The 17441-nt window shown below is 34.2% G+C and overlaps 1 protein-coding gene across 2 annotated transcripts in view; it reads right to left on the bottom strand.

The window, feature by feature from the left end:
• Positions 1-17441, bottom strand: part of LOC150106915 (serine/threonine-protein kinase RIO3) — a 79933-nt gene that overhangs the window by 10342 nt on the left and 52150 nt on the right. For both annotated transcript variants that reach the window (XM_090393369.1, XM_090393370.1), the window contains exons 6-8: positions 8602-8729; positions 8328-8510; positions 4270-4429 (exon numbers count right to left, since the gene is read on the bottom strand). In XM_090393369.1, the coding sequence (XP_090249495.1) occupies positions 4270-4429; positions 8328-8510; positions 8602-8729 (471 nt within the window). The remainder of the gene's footprint in view (positions 1-4269; positions 4430-8327; positions 8511-8601; positions 8730-17441) is intronic.

Here is a 17441-nt window from a genome sequence, read left to right as displayed (position 1 = left end):
GGATGGCCAAGTTTTATTTGTCTTTGGTGTGATAGGTCATAAAGACAATATAGGATGAGCATTAATTCTGGAATACATCTGGTCTTCCCAATGGTACCCCCCCCCCCAAGTTGTGCCCTGAACTTTAAGAAGACATCACAAGAATCTTTACTAAGATCCTTCTGATAACTCTCTGAACAAAAGACCAGAGGATGTGACTAAGATGTCTTATGTTGGAGGAGAAAATGATGCCAAAAGGTCAGCCAGTTTTACCTTTGAGTGATGTTGCAATGATACTACCTGGATATAAGAGAGATGTGGAAAAACATAAGGCACATCCATGAGATTTGGTGAAGGATTAGAGGGGCTCAGCTGTCATTAGAACATGGAAAGAAATTTTCTGCATTAGGCCCTTAGAAGGATGGATTTGAATGTGTCGATTTTATTTTAATTATTTATTTTTTATTTTGCAGCTGTTGCAACTGCAGAATTCTTTGATTTTTTTTTTTTTTTTTGTTGGAGACTCAAGGATTGGATAAGTGGTTTCAGGTGGAATGGAAAACGAAGGTCTTTCATTCCAGCAGGAATTATTTAATCAGAGAATTTTTATGTGAATCACACCAACAAAATGCTGCATGGTACAAAGGTTAAATAATCTGGAAACCCTGCTGTAGATATGAAACTTTTTCAAACTACTTTAGACTTTAAATAAGCAGGTCTGATTGGCAATATCCTATTCCAGTCAATAGGTTAGAATCCCACTGTGGACATGGATGTTTTGAATGGTCTCACAGTGGGTAATGAAATTCCTCTCCCTTAGATGGAAGAGGAATTTCATTACCCATTGCGAGACCATTACCGTACCTATTGGAGGTATTTGGATAAGGAGAGCAGAAATAATGACGTGAAAAGGAGGAACAGATATTACAGAGGTCATTATATTTGTTACCTTTTGTAGTGCAACATACTACAAGAGAGACTAGCCAGGCTAAGGACATTCCACAGAAAAGAAAACTTAGATAAGATTATGATCTGAGTTACCAATAAAACAAATTATAAAAATGACTTCTGCAGCACGTTTGGAGAGACAGATTATCTGATATGCTGGACAATGTGTTAACTCATTGTAAACACCAAATACCTCAGCCTTTTCATTTTTGTCAGGTTGATCAGTCAACTAGAGAAGGGAATTTATTTTGAGTTGTGAACAATTCTAGGGAGGATGACCTCAGTGTTTGGGTTATTTGGCAGCAGAAAATCAAGCTTTAGAGATAATTAAATTAATGAAAGAGATATAGAATGCTTTTCAGAATTTGAAATATGATAAAACAACAAATGAATGTACTTTGGACAATACTACAGTGTTAAGACCACAAGATGCTGGCAACTACACTATCTGATCAAAAGTATCTGGACACCTACTTGAAACTGTAATCAGACTCTCCCTTTGACACACTTTCCAGTAGTGGACATTAATACGGGGTGGGGCCACCCTTTGCTTCTATGATAGCTCTAACTCTGCCTGGGAGACTTTCTACCAGGTGTCAGAATATCTCTGGAGGGATGGCAGCCTATTCTTCCTGAAGAGTTGTAGCCAGAGCAGTTCATGATGTGAGTCGTTGGGGTCTGGAGCAAAGTCGGTGTTCTATGGGATTCAGATTAGGGCTCTGTGCCGGCCAGTCCATTTCTGGAACATTATTGTCCACAAATCATTCCCTCACAGACCTTGCTTTAAGGCAGGTAGAATTGTCATGCTGACAGAGACAATAGTCATCACTGAATTGATCTTCTACCATAGACAGTACGCAATGGGTCAAAATGTCCTTGTACCCTTCCACACATAGATTTCCATGTAGTGTTACGAGAGGGCCAAGTCCATTCCATGAAGAATCCCCCCCACACACACTGCAAAGCCACCGCCTCCAAATTTCACTGTTGGCACTACACACACTTGCAGGAATCGTTCTTCTCTGGGCATTTGCCATACCCAGACCCTCCCATCGGACTGCCACATGGTAAAGCATGATTCATCACTCCAAATCACACATTTCCAGTTGTCCACTGGCATCGCGCTTACACCACTGCAGGCAGTGCTTAGTATTCACAGGAGAAATGTTTGGTTTATGGGAAGCTGCTTGACCATGGAACCTCATTCCTCTTAACTCTCGATGCTCAGTCATGGTGCTGACTAGACAGTTAGTAGCACTGCGAAACTCCCAGGTGATTGCTTCACTCTATGTCTGGCGATTTCCACGAACCACCTTCAACTCAACGACCCCTGTCTGTCATGGATTACATCAGTAGTCCTGATGTAATCAGGATTACTGATTACATTGCATTCTGAAATGTGGAAAGGCAGCTGGTAAATGATATTCAACCAGAAATGGTCAAATATGAATCATCCAGCATAATTCAGGTCTTGTTGAATTCCGAATGATTGGAGTAGCACTTCATAGAACCCATCTATAAAAAGAGAAAACGATATGAGAATTTGAGGGATTTTCTGCTGAGTATCCCAGGTAAGATTTATGCAAACATACTGGTGAAGATTCTATGAAAAATAGTAGAAGAAACAAGGTTCAGGCCAAATAGCAATCATCAGAATCAGATTTTCACTTGGAAGAAAAATAGTTGAGAGATCATGGCAATATAATGAGATCTGTATTTAAATTTTGTAGAGCCATAAAAGACATATGACAAGGTCCAAAGAGAAAACCTCTTCAAAATGTTAGATATATGGGATAATCAGGTTTTCTCTTGGGAAAGTCCCAATTTGGAGGGAAATCACTGACAGGAAGAATATATATATATAAGTCAGCAGTTAGAATTGAAGACGGCACTGGAGAATTGTTTGAAATAAAATCAAGTATAAGATAAGGGCGCACACTGTCTCCACTATAATGATTACTTTTTGGATCATATTATGAAGGAAAGTGACATTAACTAATATCAGTATTGGAGATGTTCACCTTAGTTCTTTTTTTTATGCAGATGATTTATTGAATTTTTCTAGGACTACAAGTCTTCAGGACTTTTTAAACTAAATTGAATAACTACTATAATAAATTTGACATAAAAATTGATGATAAAAAGAGAAAAACTATCGTTCGAAAAATATCTAAATTGTACATTCTTACCAGTCTTCCTATGAATTTAGTTAACTTTTATACATAGTTTTCTTGCATTTTCCTCTGTATTACTTCTGTTTTTCTTCCTCTCCAGAACTGCCTCTTACATCTTGAGTCTACTAAGAAGTCATATTTTACTATCCCTGCAAACAACTTCACAACACACACCTTCCTGTCTGAATCAACTTCTTCAGACTTTGCCAGTGAGTCTTCAAGGTTTGGTTCCTGTTTTCAAATTTTCATTTTTCTTCTCATAATATCTGTATATCCTCAGAAAGTCTCAATTTTGCTTCTTCCTGAACTTGCACATTCTTCTTTTCAATATGGTATTAATTTTTATCCTGATCAAAACTAAACGGTGATCTCTTCCCATTTCAAATCCTCTGCATATTCTTCTCGCATCTTTAACAAGTCTGAAGACATCCACTACCAACAATGACAGTCAATCAGAATTATTTATCAAACCTTCTCCTATGTGAATTTGTGCATCTTCATGATGGAATAAGGTATTAGCAACAACCAGTCCATGTTCCCCAAAACATATCTGTTTATCTGATATTCATTTCCTACTCTCCTTACTTTCAACAAAATCACTTTTCCTTTGTCAGCCACCTTTTCCAATGATTTGAAAAACTTCTCTACTTCTTCCTTAGAATTTCTGTGGGATCATAGCCACAAACAGTCTCATTATCTAATTTGAAAATTTGCCTAATTTTCTCTACTTGAAATTATCTACCATTCAAGAAACAATCTTCAAATTTAATGCTGAATACTATAACTACTCCTTCCTTTCCATGATCACTACTGCCTGAATAACATCTTATACTTATTATTTAAAAGAATCTCACCTGTTTTAATCTTCTTCATTTCAATAATACCAGTATGTTGTACTTCCCTAATTCTTCTGCCAGTTCCACTTCTTTTTTACTGATTGTACCTATCTTCAATTCTGATGATAGTGAGTTTGTTCAGTATTACAAAAAATATAACTAGAATAAAAACCCCACAAGTTTTTCTGTACATCACTACAGTATACTTGGCAAAGTAAGCATTGACAACAAAAACATACAATTAAAATTTAATAGTGTGTGGATGATTTATAATATAAACACTTCATTTTACTGACATTCACTTAACATAAACACTGGAAATATTCTTGCACCTTTATAGTCTGCTCATACATATCATATAAATCCTCCACAGATGTCTTAACTTCCTTGAGTTGAGGAGCAGGCTTTTTGTTCTCTCCAATGAAGGACATGACTAGAACATGACCTTTTTGAATAACAACATCAGGGCATGGAATTTCTCCTTTCTTAATTCTAGAAGAATAAATAAAAAAAAATTTTTAATAGGTTAAATGTCGTAAAATTTTATCTCACATTCAAGTGTGGAACAAAACATCAAATGCATTTAATAAAAGAATTTCATGCAAACCAAATAACATACTATTGAGCTCATATTTTACTGAGAAAAAGTAAAAACAGCAGTCAATTTAGAAACTGCTCACTAACACTGAAAAATCAAAAATGCACTCAATTTGTACTTTACCGTATAAAATGAGTGTAAAATCAACATTTGCAAGGTGTTAAAATGCTGAAATTATTTTACTAATATTTCTATAAGACATTAATAAACGCAGGAGTTAGTTTTCTTCCTTCAATATTTATGAAACTACAAATCTCGTCATATAACTAAAAGTTGAAGCATAAATAAATTAGAGCATATTAAGAAACAAAAAGGAGGGCATTGTTATCCTGACAGCTAAGGAACATATATTTGGTCTCTTAATAACTGTGTATTCATCCAGTTTGTTTTATAAAAATAAAACCTCCAGTTTCTAGAACAAAAAATTCCAGTCTCCTCCATACTCACTTTCAAATGAAAGCCCTTTTCTCTTTTTTGATCTTGTTATACTTGAACAATTATTAAATGAGCTAACTAATAAAACAGTATCAGAAAATTATTTTAGCCAAATTATTTCCCCACTCTCTGTCAAATCTGTTCAAATAGGTGCAACAGTTAATCAATGCAAATGCACAGAACTTCATTCATCCATTCTAGTGCTGCCCTCTGGAAAAGCTTCCCACTTTATGCACTTTCCAAAGAATACAATCTACAGCTCTTCAAGTCAAATGTGAAAAAAGTTCCTTCTTGCACATCCATGGTACGAGCATACTGTAGGTTGACAAATCTCTCATGGATGGGTTCTCCATTAAAAAAGTGCTTTTCTGGATTGCAAGATGATAGACCCAAGTTTCTCACTGCCGTCTTGGTATGAGTCTGGCTAACTCACTTTCAGTTGAAAAGCCCTTAAACAGTTCTTCAAATTATAGACTGGATTCAAACTTTCCAAAACAGCATCATCACTATTGAATGAGGATATACTACAGTAGGTGAGGAATGGACACTGGACCAGAAACCTCAGTTGGCTTTCTGTAATTTGTGATAGATTTTCTAGCTAAATTAGAAAATCTTCTAGCTAGAAGGTTTTCTAATTTATCATAACATAAGTTGAAGTTTTATAGAGAAGTAAAAGTCAATGTGATAAGATTGTCGAGAAAAAACAAACCGTTCAGAAATAAAACTATACATGAACGTAAAGAGAAACTTATCCAAAGCAGTTCATAGCTTTACTTGGGTTAGCCTACGATTAGAATTAAAGGATGCATAGGAAGGTAGTTTTGCATAAAATTAGATGTCAGGCAGGTAATTTCCATGCTAAAATAAATTTAGCATGGAAATTACAAAAACGTATGGAAAGAGAAAACATTTGCATTCCCAACAGTAAACCAATATATAAGTAACACAGTTCTGAATACCTGAGTCCAAATTCCTTTTCAGTAAAGAGGACAAATTAAATAGGAATAGACAGACAGTATAATAAGTAAGGCTTGTATTGTGATAAGATGAAGAAAATAACATGGTGAAGAGCAAAATTAACCAAAATAGCAATATATAAGACTGTTCAAAGTGATTTCACCCTATGGATTTGAATAGTTAGGTAATAAATAACACAGATGATCGAAGCTGAAGACCACAGATGGTATCAGTGACAGAACCATACTGGAAATTAATGTCATAATTAATATTAACAAGTGTGCATTCGAAGCTCATCTAAGATACTATGGTCACTTAAACAGAATGTAAATAAAACATTAGATAACAGATGGAAAACTAGTACAGTCCAGCCTCATTATAACAAACTACTGAAAAGTCCCATATTTCGGTGGTTAGCACATCCACTCTCCAACCAACAGGTCACAGATTTAAATCCTGCCAGGAGCATGGATGTTTGTGAACTGTCTTTAGGTAGGAGATGAATTTCATCACCTGGTGTGAGACCACTGCCCCACTTGTTGGAGGCCTGAAGTGCCTTGAAAAATTTCGATGTTTGGTCTCTAAAGCAGGGTTTCTAAACTATGTAAAAATAAATTTTAAAAATATATATAAAATTGATAAAAATGACAAAAAAAACTTTAGCCCACCTACGGTACAAAACATACTATAGGTTTATAATAACCTTTTGTGAGTGGGAGCCACACATAAAAAGCAATTCACTAAAGCAAACTATCCACCATTACAAACAACCCTGTTATAATGAGAGTTAACTGTAATGTTCTATTACAGTTAACTCTCATAACTCTCAATAGACTGGTTTAATGAGTTGAAGTGATTTCATTGTTTTTGTAATATTAATAGCTATAATATGCTACAAGTTCCTGAAGAGTGGAAGGAGGGAAAATTAGTACCATTGCATAAGGGAGACCAGAATGGAAGTATCAAACTACAGGCCTGTTTGTATTTCTTCTATAGCAGGCTAACTCTTAAAAGTTATTTAGTTTCATTAAAAAAAAAAAAAAAAAAAAAAAAATATATATATATATATATATATATATATATATATAAAAAACTCAGCAAAGTAACTATTAGATTCTCAAAATTTTGAAATACACCATGCAACTTTGGACTCCTGTCAAAATATAAGGGATATTCTGGAACTAATGCTTCCATTAGTTCCAGAGAAAAAATTGGAAGCTTTCGAAATGTGGACCATCAGAAGAATGTTGAAAATACCATAGACAGAGAAAATGAAAAACGAAGATGTTTTAAAGAAAGCAAAAATGAAAAGAACATTAATGAAAATAATTAAAGAGCGAAAACTTAAATATTTTGGACATCTAACTAGACAAGAAGGCATTCAGAAATTAATATTAGAAGGGAAATTGGATGAAAAAAGAGGGAGAGGTAGACCCAGGAGAATGTGGTTTGAAGACATTAAGGACTGGACTGGCTTGAATTACCATAAATGTTCTAGAGCAGCAAAAGAAAGAAAAAGGTTCCGTGACATGGTTGCCAACCTCCTTCTAGGGGATGACACTTGAAGAAGAAAAATGCTTCCATTGTAATAGTTCTCCTACCCATGAGAGAGCAGATGAAAAAAAAAAAATATTATGGCTATTTCTCAACATAATCATCTCCCTCCCTTTGAATACATTTTTTTCCATTGCAGTTTTTCAAAACCCATACTAAAATTCTTCAAGCTGTTTTCAGATCCATTTTCTCATCTCTGCTATGTGACAATTCTGAAAAAGCTGAAACAATGAATTAACTATGTTCATACTGAGGAATATCCATTACTTTTGTATTCTTATGCACACTTCAACATTGCAAGGATAAACACAAGCATGTTCACACTTTAATAGCTGTCAGAGAAATTAGATTTGAAGTTCAGAGCTTTCTTTCTAGTATAGACTGCAGGATTATTTCCTAAATTGAAGACACATCTCAAGAGTATTCCTTTTGAAAATAAGAAACAGATCAAAACAAAGATGAAAAAAAAAAACATGAAGAATTTTACTATGTGACTTTTAAAACCCATTACACAGTAGAGAAAATATCATGGGTGAGAGAGAGATCATACTGAGACACAGCATATGAAAATAAAGTAGAAACTATAAACTATCTTTTGTTTTTTATTTCACTGGTTGTATAAACACTCACTCACACTCACTCTTTTTGAATAAAACAGCAAGGCATTTTTTTTGGAACATCCCTCACACATTTCTTTTAAATACAATGAAGCTACTGGTTGTGAAAATATTCACACCCTATTGCATTATAAATGATTGCAGTTCAATTCAAGAAGTAATCATGAACTACAAACTAAGTGTATTTAATAATGATTCTCAATGATAAATGTTCTAAAAAATTAATTACCGTATAAGGTTACGCATCTCTTTTTCAGCCCAAATATTAATAGACTTTAAAGTGTTTCGCTTCTTACAACGATCTCTAAACCGATGATCATTACGAATGTATTCACTTCTGTTTTTAAATTCCATCAGGACCGTCTTAAAAACTTTCACAGCACATTCATGTGGAACTGATAGTTCTTCATTTCTGTAACAAAAATATGCTATTTAATAAACTACAGTTTAACAAAAAAATCTTCAGAATAAAAAATTATTTTAGTTCATAATATAGCACTTACTCTCCACCTACAGCATAGAAGACACATGCCTCTTTTCCAGTACTAATGCATCCATTTACCTCCTCAAGAATCTGATTATTGATTAGTTTATATAGAATAATTCTAGTATTTGCATCTACAGCTTGTTCCTGCAATAGCATAAAATTACAAAAATCAAAAATTGCATAACACACATGAAATTCATGTGCATTTCTAGAGATTTCTCTATAATAAAACAATCATTTATTTGATATCAAAATAGGATGTGACAATGTTTCCATATCAACACAGATTTAAGTCATCAAGAATGAAATAAGTAAGCAGTTATTAGTTTGTGGTAAAATGCTCACCACCACCACTTCCAGATGTTTTAAGTTTGAATCCAACTTATATCACAAATATTATTTTGACTTCAATCTTAATGAAGTGAGAAGGGGAAAAAATGAAATAATTTGTTACTAATTCGATATCAATAAATTACTTGCCAACTATTCTTATTAATTGGCTAAGTCTCTGATACTCAGCCTTTTATTTTACAGGCATAGTTGGACCAAAAAAGGGGACCAAAGAGATTATTCTTGAAATAAAGACTGCATGATTGATATAACAGGATACTGCCATGTGTGGACAAGTGATCAGAGATAGGACAGAAAGAAAAGCAAGAAGAATCTATTCATGCACTTCTTGAGTTTTGTGTTCATTGGGGAAAATGGTATATGGAATAAAGGAAGATGAGAAGTTCAGGGTTGCCTGCAGCTGAATAGTATAGTATATGGATGTTGACCAGCAACTGCCTGCACTGGTACATGATTAGACAAAAGTGAAGTTTGTGTATATAGCTATAGAAAAGGCATAATGCAGAGTCAATGAGAGAGGAGCATCTGTGCAAAAACAATAAAGAACAGTCAATGAGAGAGGAGTCACTATTAGATGAATAGCTCTCTTAATAGCTCTCTTCTGAATACAAAGCATTCTGAGGGAGGTTTTTAGTACGCCATCCTAAATGTGAGAACAATATTCTAATGAACAGATTTGGGATATATAAAGTGTCAGGAGTTGAGCAAAAGTATTGTTCTGAATGAAAAGAATACCAAGCTTTTTTGGAGGCTGAGGAGACTATGGATGTAATGTGTTTATACCAGGATGGACTAAACATGAAAGTCAGCCAAAAGAACTAAAAACTGATCTTGGTTGATCAGCAGAATATTATCAAAAAGTGAAGGACAGCAAGACATGGTCTTTCTTTTGGGAAATAAGACTGTGTTGTGGTAACATTAAAATTCACTAGATTATCTTTACTCCACTTGACAATGGCAAGAGCTGTTATTAAAGCCAAGAAGATCTTGAAGCTTGATTTGTCTATTGAAAGGTTTGTACATGATGACGAGCAATAGAATGCACTGTCATCAGCAAAGCTATGAATAGGATTAGGCATTATTGCGAAAAGGTCATTGATGTATAAGAGTATAGGTGAAAGCACAAAGCCTTAGGATACTCCAGTATGTTTGGAAAATATCAGAAACAAGGGAACCATTCACCATGACACACAATGATAACAACTCACTCAACAAAGGGTAGAAGGGACACCATAAGAGGGCAGCCTGGTAAGAAGACTGTGAAATTCTCCAAATCTTTCCACAGCCAGGTGGATATGGTTAACAAGCAAGTCTACCATAGAACAAGAATGGCGGGATGTATACTGGTGATAATTAACTAAATGGGTCTCTGGGTGGTGAAGAAGCTGGTTGTCGATGACCTTTGCCATTTTTAAGAGAATTGACATGAGAGCAGAGGCAATAGTTTGAGGGAGATAATAATAAAAAAAATGAGATAAAAGTTGAATAAAAGCTTGTTACCATGCTATTGGATAGATGCCAGATGAGTATGACAGCTTGAAAGGTGATGCAATATTATTTCTGGAGAACAAGCTCTTAGTAAAACTGGATGGATACTATCTGGAGCACATTTTATTGTTAAGTGCTACTGAGTAATTTTCTTTTTGAAAAATACTCAGTAAAAATACTCCTTTGTAAAAAGAACATCAGTGCTACTGATGTCCTTTTGAAAAAAGATCATAGGAGACATATTTTGTGGTTTGTGGAATAGAAAGGAAAAGGATATTTGCCTTGTTCATCTAAACAAGAGTTGGAGAAGACTGAAGCCAAGAGGACTTTCATCTTTAGAAGCTATTCAACACTGTTCAAACAGGATGAAAGAGAGATAGTATTTAGTTTTTAGTATTTAGTCCTTACAAAGTCTGCTTTAGATTTCTTGATGATTTTTTCCATTATTACAGGAGTAGTGTAAGCTGAGTGAGAGTCTGGAGTTTTTAACTTGAGCCTTTTCAGCATGCATTGCAGTTTTAACCTGGACTGCTTTAGAACACTTGTTAGAAAACTAAGGCTTAGAATAGGAACCCAGGGGGAAGGTGGAGTGAGTGAAGTGGGAAATAAAAACACTCAATTCAGAGGAGTAGAAGCAACAATCAAACCATGGAAAATAGGTACAGAAATTGCTGTGATGTCAAAGGCCAAGATTAGCTGGGAGAAGGTTAATCCATAGAAAAAAGAAACAGACATGCTTAAAGTTGAGATACCAAGCAGAGAGATATCGTGAATGGTATATTTGGAAGGAAAGCAAGTTAAGAAAAGGTCCATGGAGTTAGAATGAGAATTATGTTATTTTTGTAGAAAAGTGAACAATTTGCATTAAATGATTACTGACAGCAAACAATAACCTAGAGATAATCTCTTCCAACTTGGTTTGTGAAGTTAGTCAGAATTCTGGATGCTGAAATCTCCAAGGAAGATCATCTCACTGAGTGATTAGACTATATTATTAACTTTCAGAGATAAATAATCAAAAGGGTCAATATAGCCATCACAATTAGGAGAGCAGTAATGACAACAAAATGAGACAAGGAAATAAGACTATTACACTTTTTTTATAATCTTTGTCAAGTAGCTTTATTTTATCCTCCTACATGTTTCACCAATCCTTTTCTATTGGCATCCTCAGGGAATACTAACTAATAAGCTAAAATGAAGGTTACAGACTAGGTTATAACTGATAATTCTAATTCATACAAAAAATTGGTATTGTGCGTGTCTCGTTAACGTGATTTATTCGTTATGGTTCATTACGTAATTGTTATGAAAGTTCATTTCTTTGATGTTTAATGATCTGATAAAAGTTTTCCAAATTTCTGGTAAAATTAGACCTTGATTCTTGTTTAGGTTTTCAGTTTTACGGGCGACTGTAGCTGCTTCTTTAAAGGTTCTTGAATGGTAGTTATCTTCTATGTATGGCATAAGGCTCTTATCCCACTCAATATGATGGTTAGTAGAGGCAAAGTGGCATGAAAGGCCTGAAATGTCTTGTCTGTTATTTTTGACATATTCTATGTGTTCTTTCTTTCTCGTTTCAAAGCTTCTAGAGGTCTGACCTACATAACTAATACCAAATGAGCAAGGAATATTATATACTCCAGAGTACTTGTCGAATGGGTGAGGATCTTTCGGTGATCTTAAAAATTTCAATAATATTGAAATAATATTGACAAAGATTATAAAAAAAGTGTAATAGTCTTATGAATAATTGTCAAGAAAAAATTCAACACAATGAGACATGGAAATCTTGAACCAGAGATAATCACATAAAGTAAATCCCAGGTCTGATAACCTTTGGCATGGGATATCAGACTTAACAAAGGCATTCCATCCTTACAGAGGGTATCATGATGATGTAATATGGAAAGTTTTGGTTCACTGTTTTCATAGAAGATGCCAGCAAAGGTTCAGTGATGAATAACAGATCAGGTCTGGATGTCTGTAAATGGCAGGTGCATATCATATCATGAATGTTGAGCTCTAAAATGTTGTTAAAGTATGTCGAAATGTTTTTTTTTTTAAATGGAATTTTTGTTTTGCTGGATTTTTTCAGGTTTATAATTATGCTGTCTTTCATGGTAGTTGAATACTGGTATTCAACTACCATTCAACTACCAATTTATAGAGTAGCAAGATGCAGTAAAGGACTTGTGAATACAACTCCCACACAGGAAATGCCCATACTCCAATCCATGCATGGTTCAACAGAGGTTCCTTGCAACATCCACTGGGCCCAACTTCTGCTCATCTGCACTTCTGTCTCTCTCTCTCTCTCTCTCTCTGTTTCTTACTCAGATGGTCCCAGCTAATCTCCTAGCATCACTATTTTCTTCCAACGCATGCATAAAGGACAAAAGCAAATCTCCTCCTACCATGCCAGCAACTTAGTACCACACAACTCCTTTGTGTTTCAGCAAAAACATAAGAATGCTACATAACCTGGACAGTAAAAATCTTTTGGTCCTAATGGCATCTCTCCAACTGTACTCAGTGTGTTCCAAAGCTAACACCTGTCCTTTATCATCTCTTCAATCTTCTATACTTAGCTGGCACATATCCCACCCATATGGCAGCAACTATCAACTAACTGCCATCTATAAAACAATCATCGTCGTCAAATTCCTGACATGTACCCCTGCAAGGGGTGTATAACAGTACAGAATATTATAACAGTACTACATGAAAAGTTACATCATTACTAACTTCCTATCAATCAATTTTCTTTCAAATTAATCTATTATCTGTCATGACTCCAATATTATCAGATCTTATATTTCTGTCTTCTAAGGCAGTGGTTATTAACCTTTTAGTAGTCGTGGCCTCCTGGTTGTAGTAACATAATAATAATAATAATAATAATAATTACATTTTTTTAAAATAGTGGTTTTACTTTCTGATTATAATGAAAAAAAAAAAATCAACTTTACTTAAATATTAAGTAAAAACTTTATTGTATTTATATTTAGGAAATCAAATAATGTTCTTTGTTTGCTCATTTTATAAGGGGGATAAATTTTAAGAAATAACAAATCAGTATTACAGCACTGAAAGTTTCGAAAGTAATTGCACTCAAGTAGCACTTAACAATGTTCAGTTCTATGCATTTGTACTAGTATTGCAAAATTTAAGAGAGAGATTTCAAAATTTATAGAACATTTCTAGTTTTTATCAATCAATTATAGAAACGTTCTATAAATTTTCTGCAGCCCCACCAGTTAAGAATCACTGTTTGAAGGTACTTTTTACTGTATCAATCCACCTAGACCTTGGTATTCCTCTGGGTCTTTTAATTGCCAACCTGGCAAAGAACATTTGTTTTGCTAATCTTTCCTCTCCAATTCTGTTTAAGCTCTGCCAACAACTCCTGAATGCTAACAATGTCAAATTCTTTCCTAATATCATCATTTTTAATATGATATTGCCATTGATGACATCTGTTCATTCCATTAATCTTTCTCAGAACTATTATATCTGTGGTCAGGACCGGCACATAGTATTTTTCTTGTGTGTGTGCGATTAATGTTCGGCGCCTTTAGAAAAATGTTTTTTTTGAATAAAGTGTGAATGAAACGAACAGGAAATGAAAAACCGCATTACAATATAATGTTACATACAGATTAGTCCTGATTATACAAATTTTTCCAAGTTATATAAATTTTTAAAATAATATAAAATAGTAATATAAAGTTAAGAGATTTATTCAAATATTCTTCACATTAATTTTGCTAAAAGGAACTTGTCTGGCTTTCATTTTAGCGTATTTAATTCTGCCAAAGTACATCAATGTTGATAGACTGAGCAATATTATTTTCTATTGAAATTAATGCCAAACCATTTAGTTTTTCTTGACTCATGCTTGATCGCAAGTAGTTCTTTATTAATTGTAATTTAGAAAATGTTCTCTCTCCCTTAGCAACTGAAATGGGCAAAGTCAATAGTATTCTCAATGCAATCAGTGAATTTGCAAAGAGTTCTTCAAGGTTGCTGTTATAAATCCACTTCAAAACCATTTTTGGTGTACTATTTTCTTCAATTTTTCTAGATAATAATTTCAGCTCTATTTGCAGTTCGTCTGCTTCAATGTCCTTGTTTTCTTTGTCACTTAATGCTTTTTCTAATGAACTACATTTTTCTTCCAATTGTTTTTTTTTGTCTAGTATCTGGATTTTAATCAGTCGGATGCATGTGGTCCGGTCCTTACAGGGAACTCTACAATTAATCATAAGTTGATTTATGATACATCAAAAAATAAAGAACTATTTTAAGTATATTTCCGTAAATTTTAATCAAAAATTACAATGATATAATCGGGTCCAGGATACAATTTCAGAATTTATTTGTTCATTTCCGGGAAGATCTGAAGGGGCCTGAACAGAAGACGACGTACATTCATAATTATATGTACCATTCGTTGTTCATTTAAACTCTTATCTCATATTTTTTGACATCTTTTAGGTGCCTGTGTATATTGCACACGCCACCAGCTGGGCCTGTCTGTGGTCTCCAGTCTTTGGTGTCAAATGTTTTATTTCTAATCCAGCTCTCAGATCCAGAAGTTAAAATGGGTTTGAACATTGTCTTGTATATAGTTAACTTAGCGTTTTAACTAATTTCTCTCTTATTCCTTATAAATTTATTCAGTTGACTTCCTACCACAACTTTGCTAATTGTGTTGTCTATTTGCCATCTTCACAAAAAATGGTGCCTAGGTAGCTGAAATGTTTAACTTGTTCTATAAGTTTTCTGTTCAGGATGCAGTTGATATTTTCAGTGTTTCTTCCTGTTTTCATTGTCTGTCTTCTTATTGCTGATTTTCATATCAAATTCATTACAATAGTTATTCAATTTAATCAGAGAATCTTGCAGACTTGTAATGGATTTATTTAAGAGTATAACATCATCTGCATAAAGTAAAGAGCTGAGATTAACACCTCCAATTTCGACATCAGGTTTTAATACCACTTTCCTTCACAATGTGATCTATATAGATGATGAATAACAGAGGGGATAATGTATATCCTGTGTCACACCTGTCTAACTGCTGACTTACAACTCAAATAAAGATTAAGTATTGCTTGATACAATACTCACTTAGCAATCTTTCAAAGTAATTACTCTTAAACAGTAGTCAACCTTTCCCAATACAGTCATCCCTCGACTTACGTCCTCTCGAAGATACATCCGTAATCCCATAAAAGAATAAATAACATTTTCAGCTATACTTTCGAACAAGACGCAAACGAGCATAAGGTAAAGCATGCACAGTGGCAACAGTGTTTTCAACAGCAACCTCCCTCAGCAGGTGTCTTCAACAGTTCCTCTGGTGATTTTGTGTTTGAGAAATGGGTTATTTGTGTATTTATTGTTAATATTTCGCAATGTTTTGTGCAACATGGTCTTACATGCACAATCAAAAAACCTAGTGAAGAATCACAGAAAAAGAGGCAAGCACCTTGAAACAACCTTGAAACGAAGTTGCAAGTTATAAAGCAAAATGAAGCTGGTAAGCCCGTCAATGTGATCCCACCTGACTTCAAATAGTCTCATTCTACACTGACGACCATTTTGAAAAATAAGGATAAAATCACAGAGGCTGTGAAAGGATCTGCTTTCAGATACGATAGTGTTCGTCTGCTTCGTCACGATAGTGACGAAGCAATGACAAGGTCCTATTGGTAATATGGAAAATCTACTTGCATCATGGATAGAAGACCTGAACCAAAAGCGCATACCCCTTAGCACTGTGACCGTAACTGCTAAGGCACTAAGCCTCTTCAACATGTTGAAGGAGAAAGCAGAACCCAATTATGACTATGAATTCAATGCTTCTTCCAGTTGGTTCGTGAGATTCAAGCAGAATTTGCACTGCATAATGTAAAAATGTATGGGAATCTGCAAGTGCTGAGAAGCAGGGCTGCATTTAACATTAGGTGCAAGCTGGAGGCCTCACTCTCTATGGGTGCCACATTTTAAAACCTTACTCTTCACAAAGAACAATAAAAAAAAAAACAGCTTAGTTATAGTTGCAAAATAAAATACTTATTTTTAAATATTAAATTCATAATATGAAAACTATAGGCGCCTGAAAAATTTGTGAGGCTTCTTGCTTCCATTTGAAATACATTGTTCTTTCCTTAGAATATAAAACTAACAGGAACTCCTGTATTCCATAAAATTCACGTATGTAAGGGTACCATTTCTTTGCTGGATGTATATACACGTCCAGCAAACCTGGATAATATTCTGTCCACCTGTTGAAAGAACATGGATAAGAAGTGCAGTTTGACCATCATGTCCATTAGAAGGGGCAATAATCCCTCACGCTGAAAATAACACTTAACCCAATTACCTGGCATACGTAGTAGTTACGTTCAATTGCCTACAGCAAGAAATGCAGTTGCTTGCTGTTTGCTCGGTAACTGGAATCTAAGTTATATCAGACTAAATACCTATGAGTTATATTCATTTTTGCTGCTTGTTTTTATTGTATAATTATAGTTTTAATGCCAGTGCAAAATAAGAAATTCTTTCATACTTTCTTCACTTTATATTGTATCACTTTGGAAGATCAATGTCACTATCAATTTTTTTGTTAATTATTTTAATCGCCAATACATTTTAAAATTCTCTCAGAACTTGATTGAAGATAATTATTTTATAAATGCATGAAAATCTGAATCTTAAAATAAATACAGCCTCCATCTGTTCCAAATTAAGTTTTCTTTATTTTTTTATTCATAATCTTAGTTCGAAGGTTAGTTCACAGATTGCGCAAAGGTTCGCACTTTTAAATTTTGTTTTATAGAGAATCATATATAAATATTGAATCATATCATGTAATGCATAATTTTTATAACATAATCTGTAGGCTTTTGCATTTCACTTTCTTGGTTTCCCCTAATCACTCACTACAAATCAAAATAAATGGCAGTTATGAAGGCAACTGTTATGTACATGGCTAATTTCGATATT

The sequence above is a fragment of the Typopeltis vanoorti genome, chromosome 5 (genome assembly GCF_054136105.1).
Source record: "Typopeltis vanoorti isolate ZY-2024b chromosome 5, IOZ_Tvanoo_1.0, whole genome shotgun sequence".
Lineage (NCBI taxonomy): Eukaryota > Metazoa > Arthropoda > Arachnida > Uropygi > Thelyphonidae > Typopeltis > Typopeltis vanoorti.
This window is presented reverse-complemented; position numbering and strand designations above follow the sequence as displayed.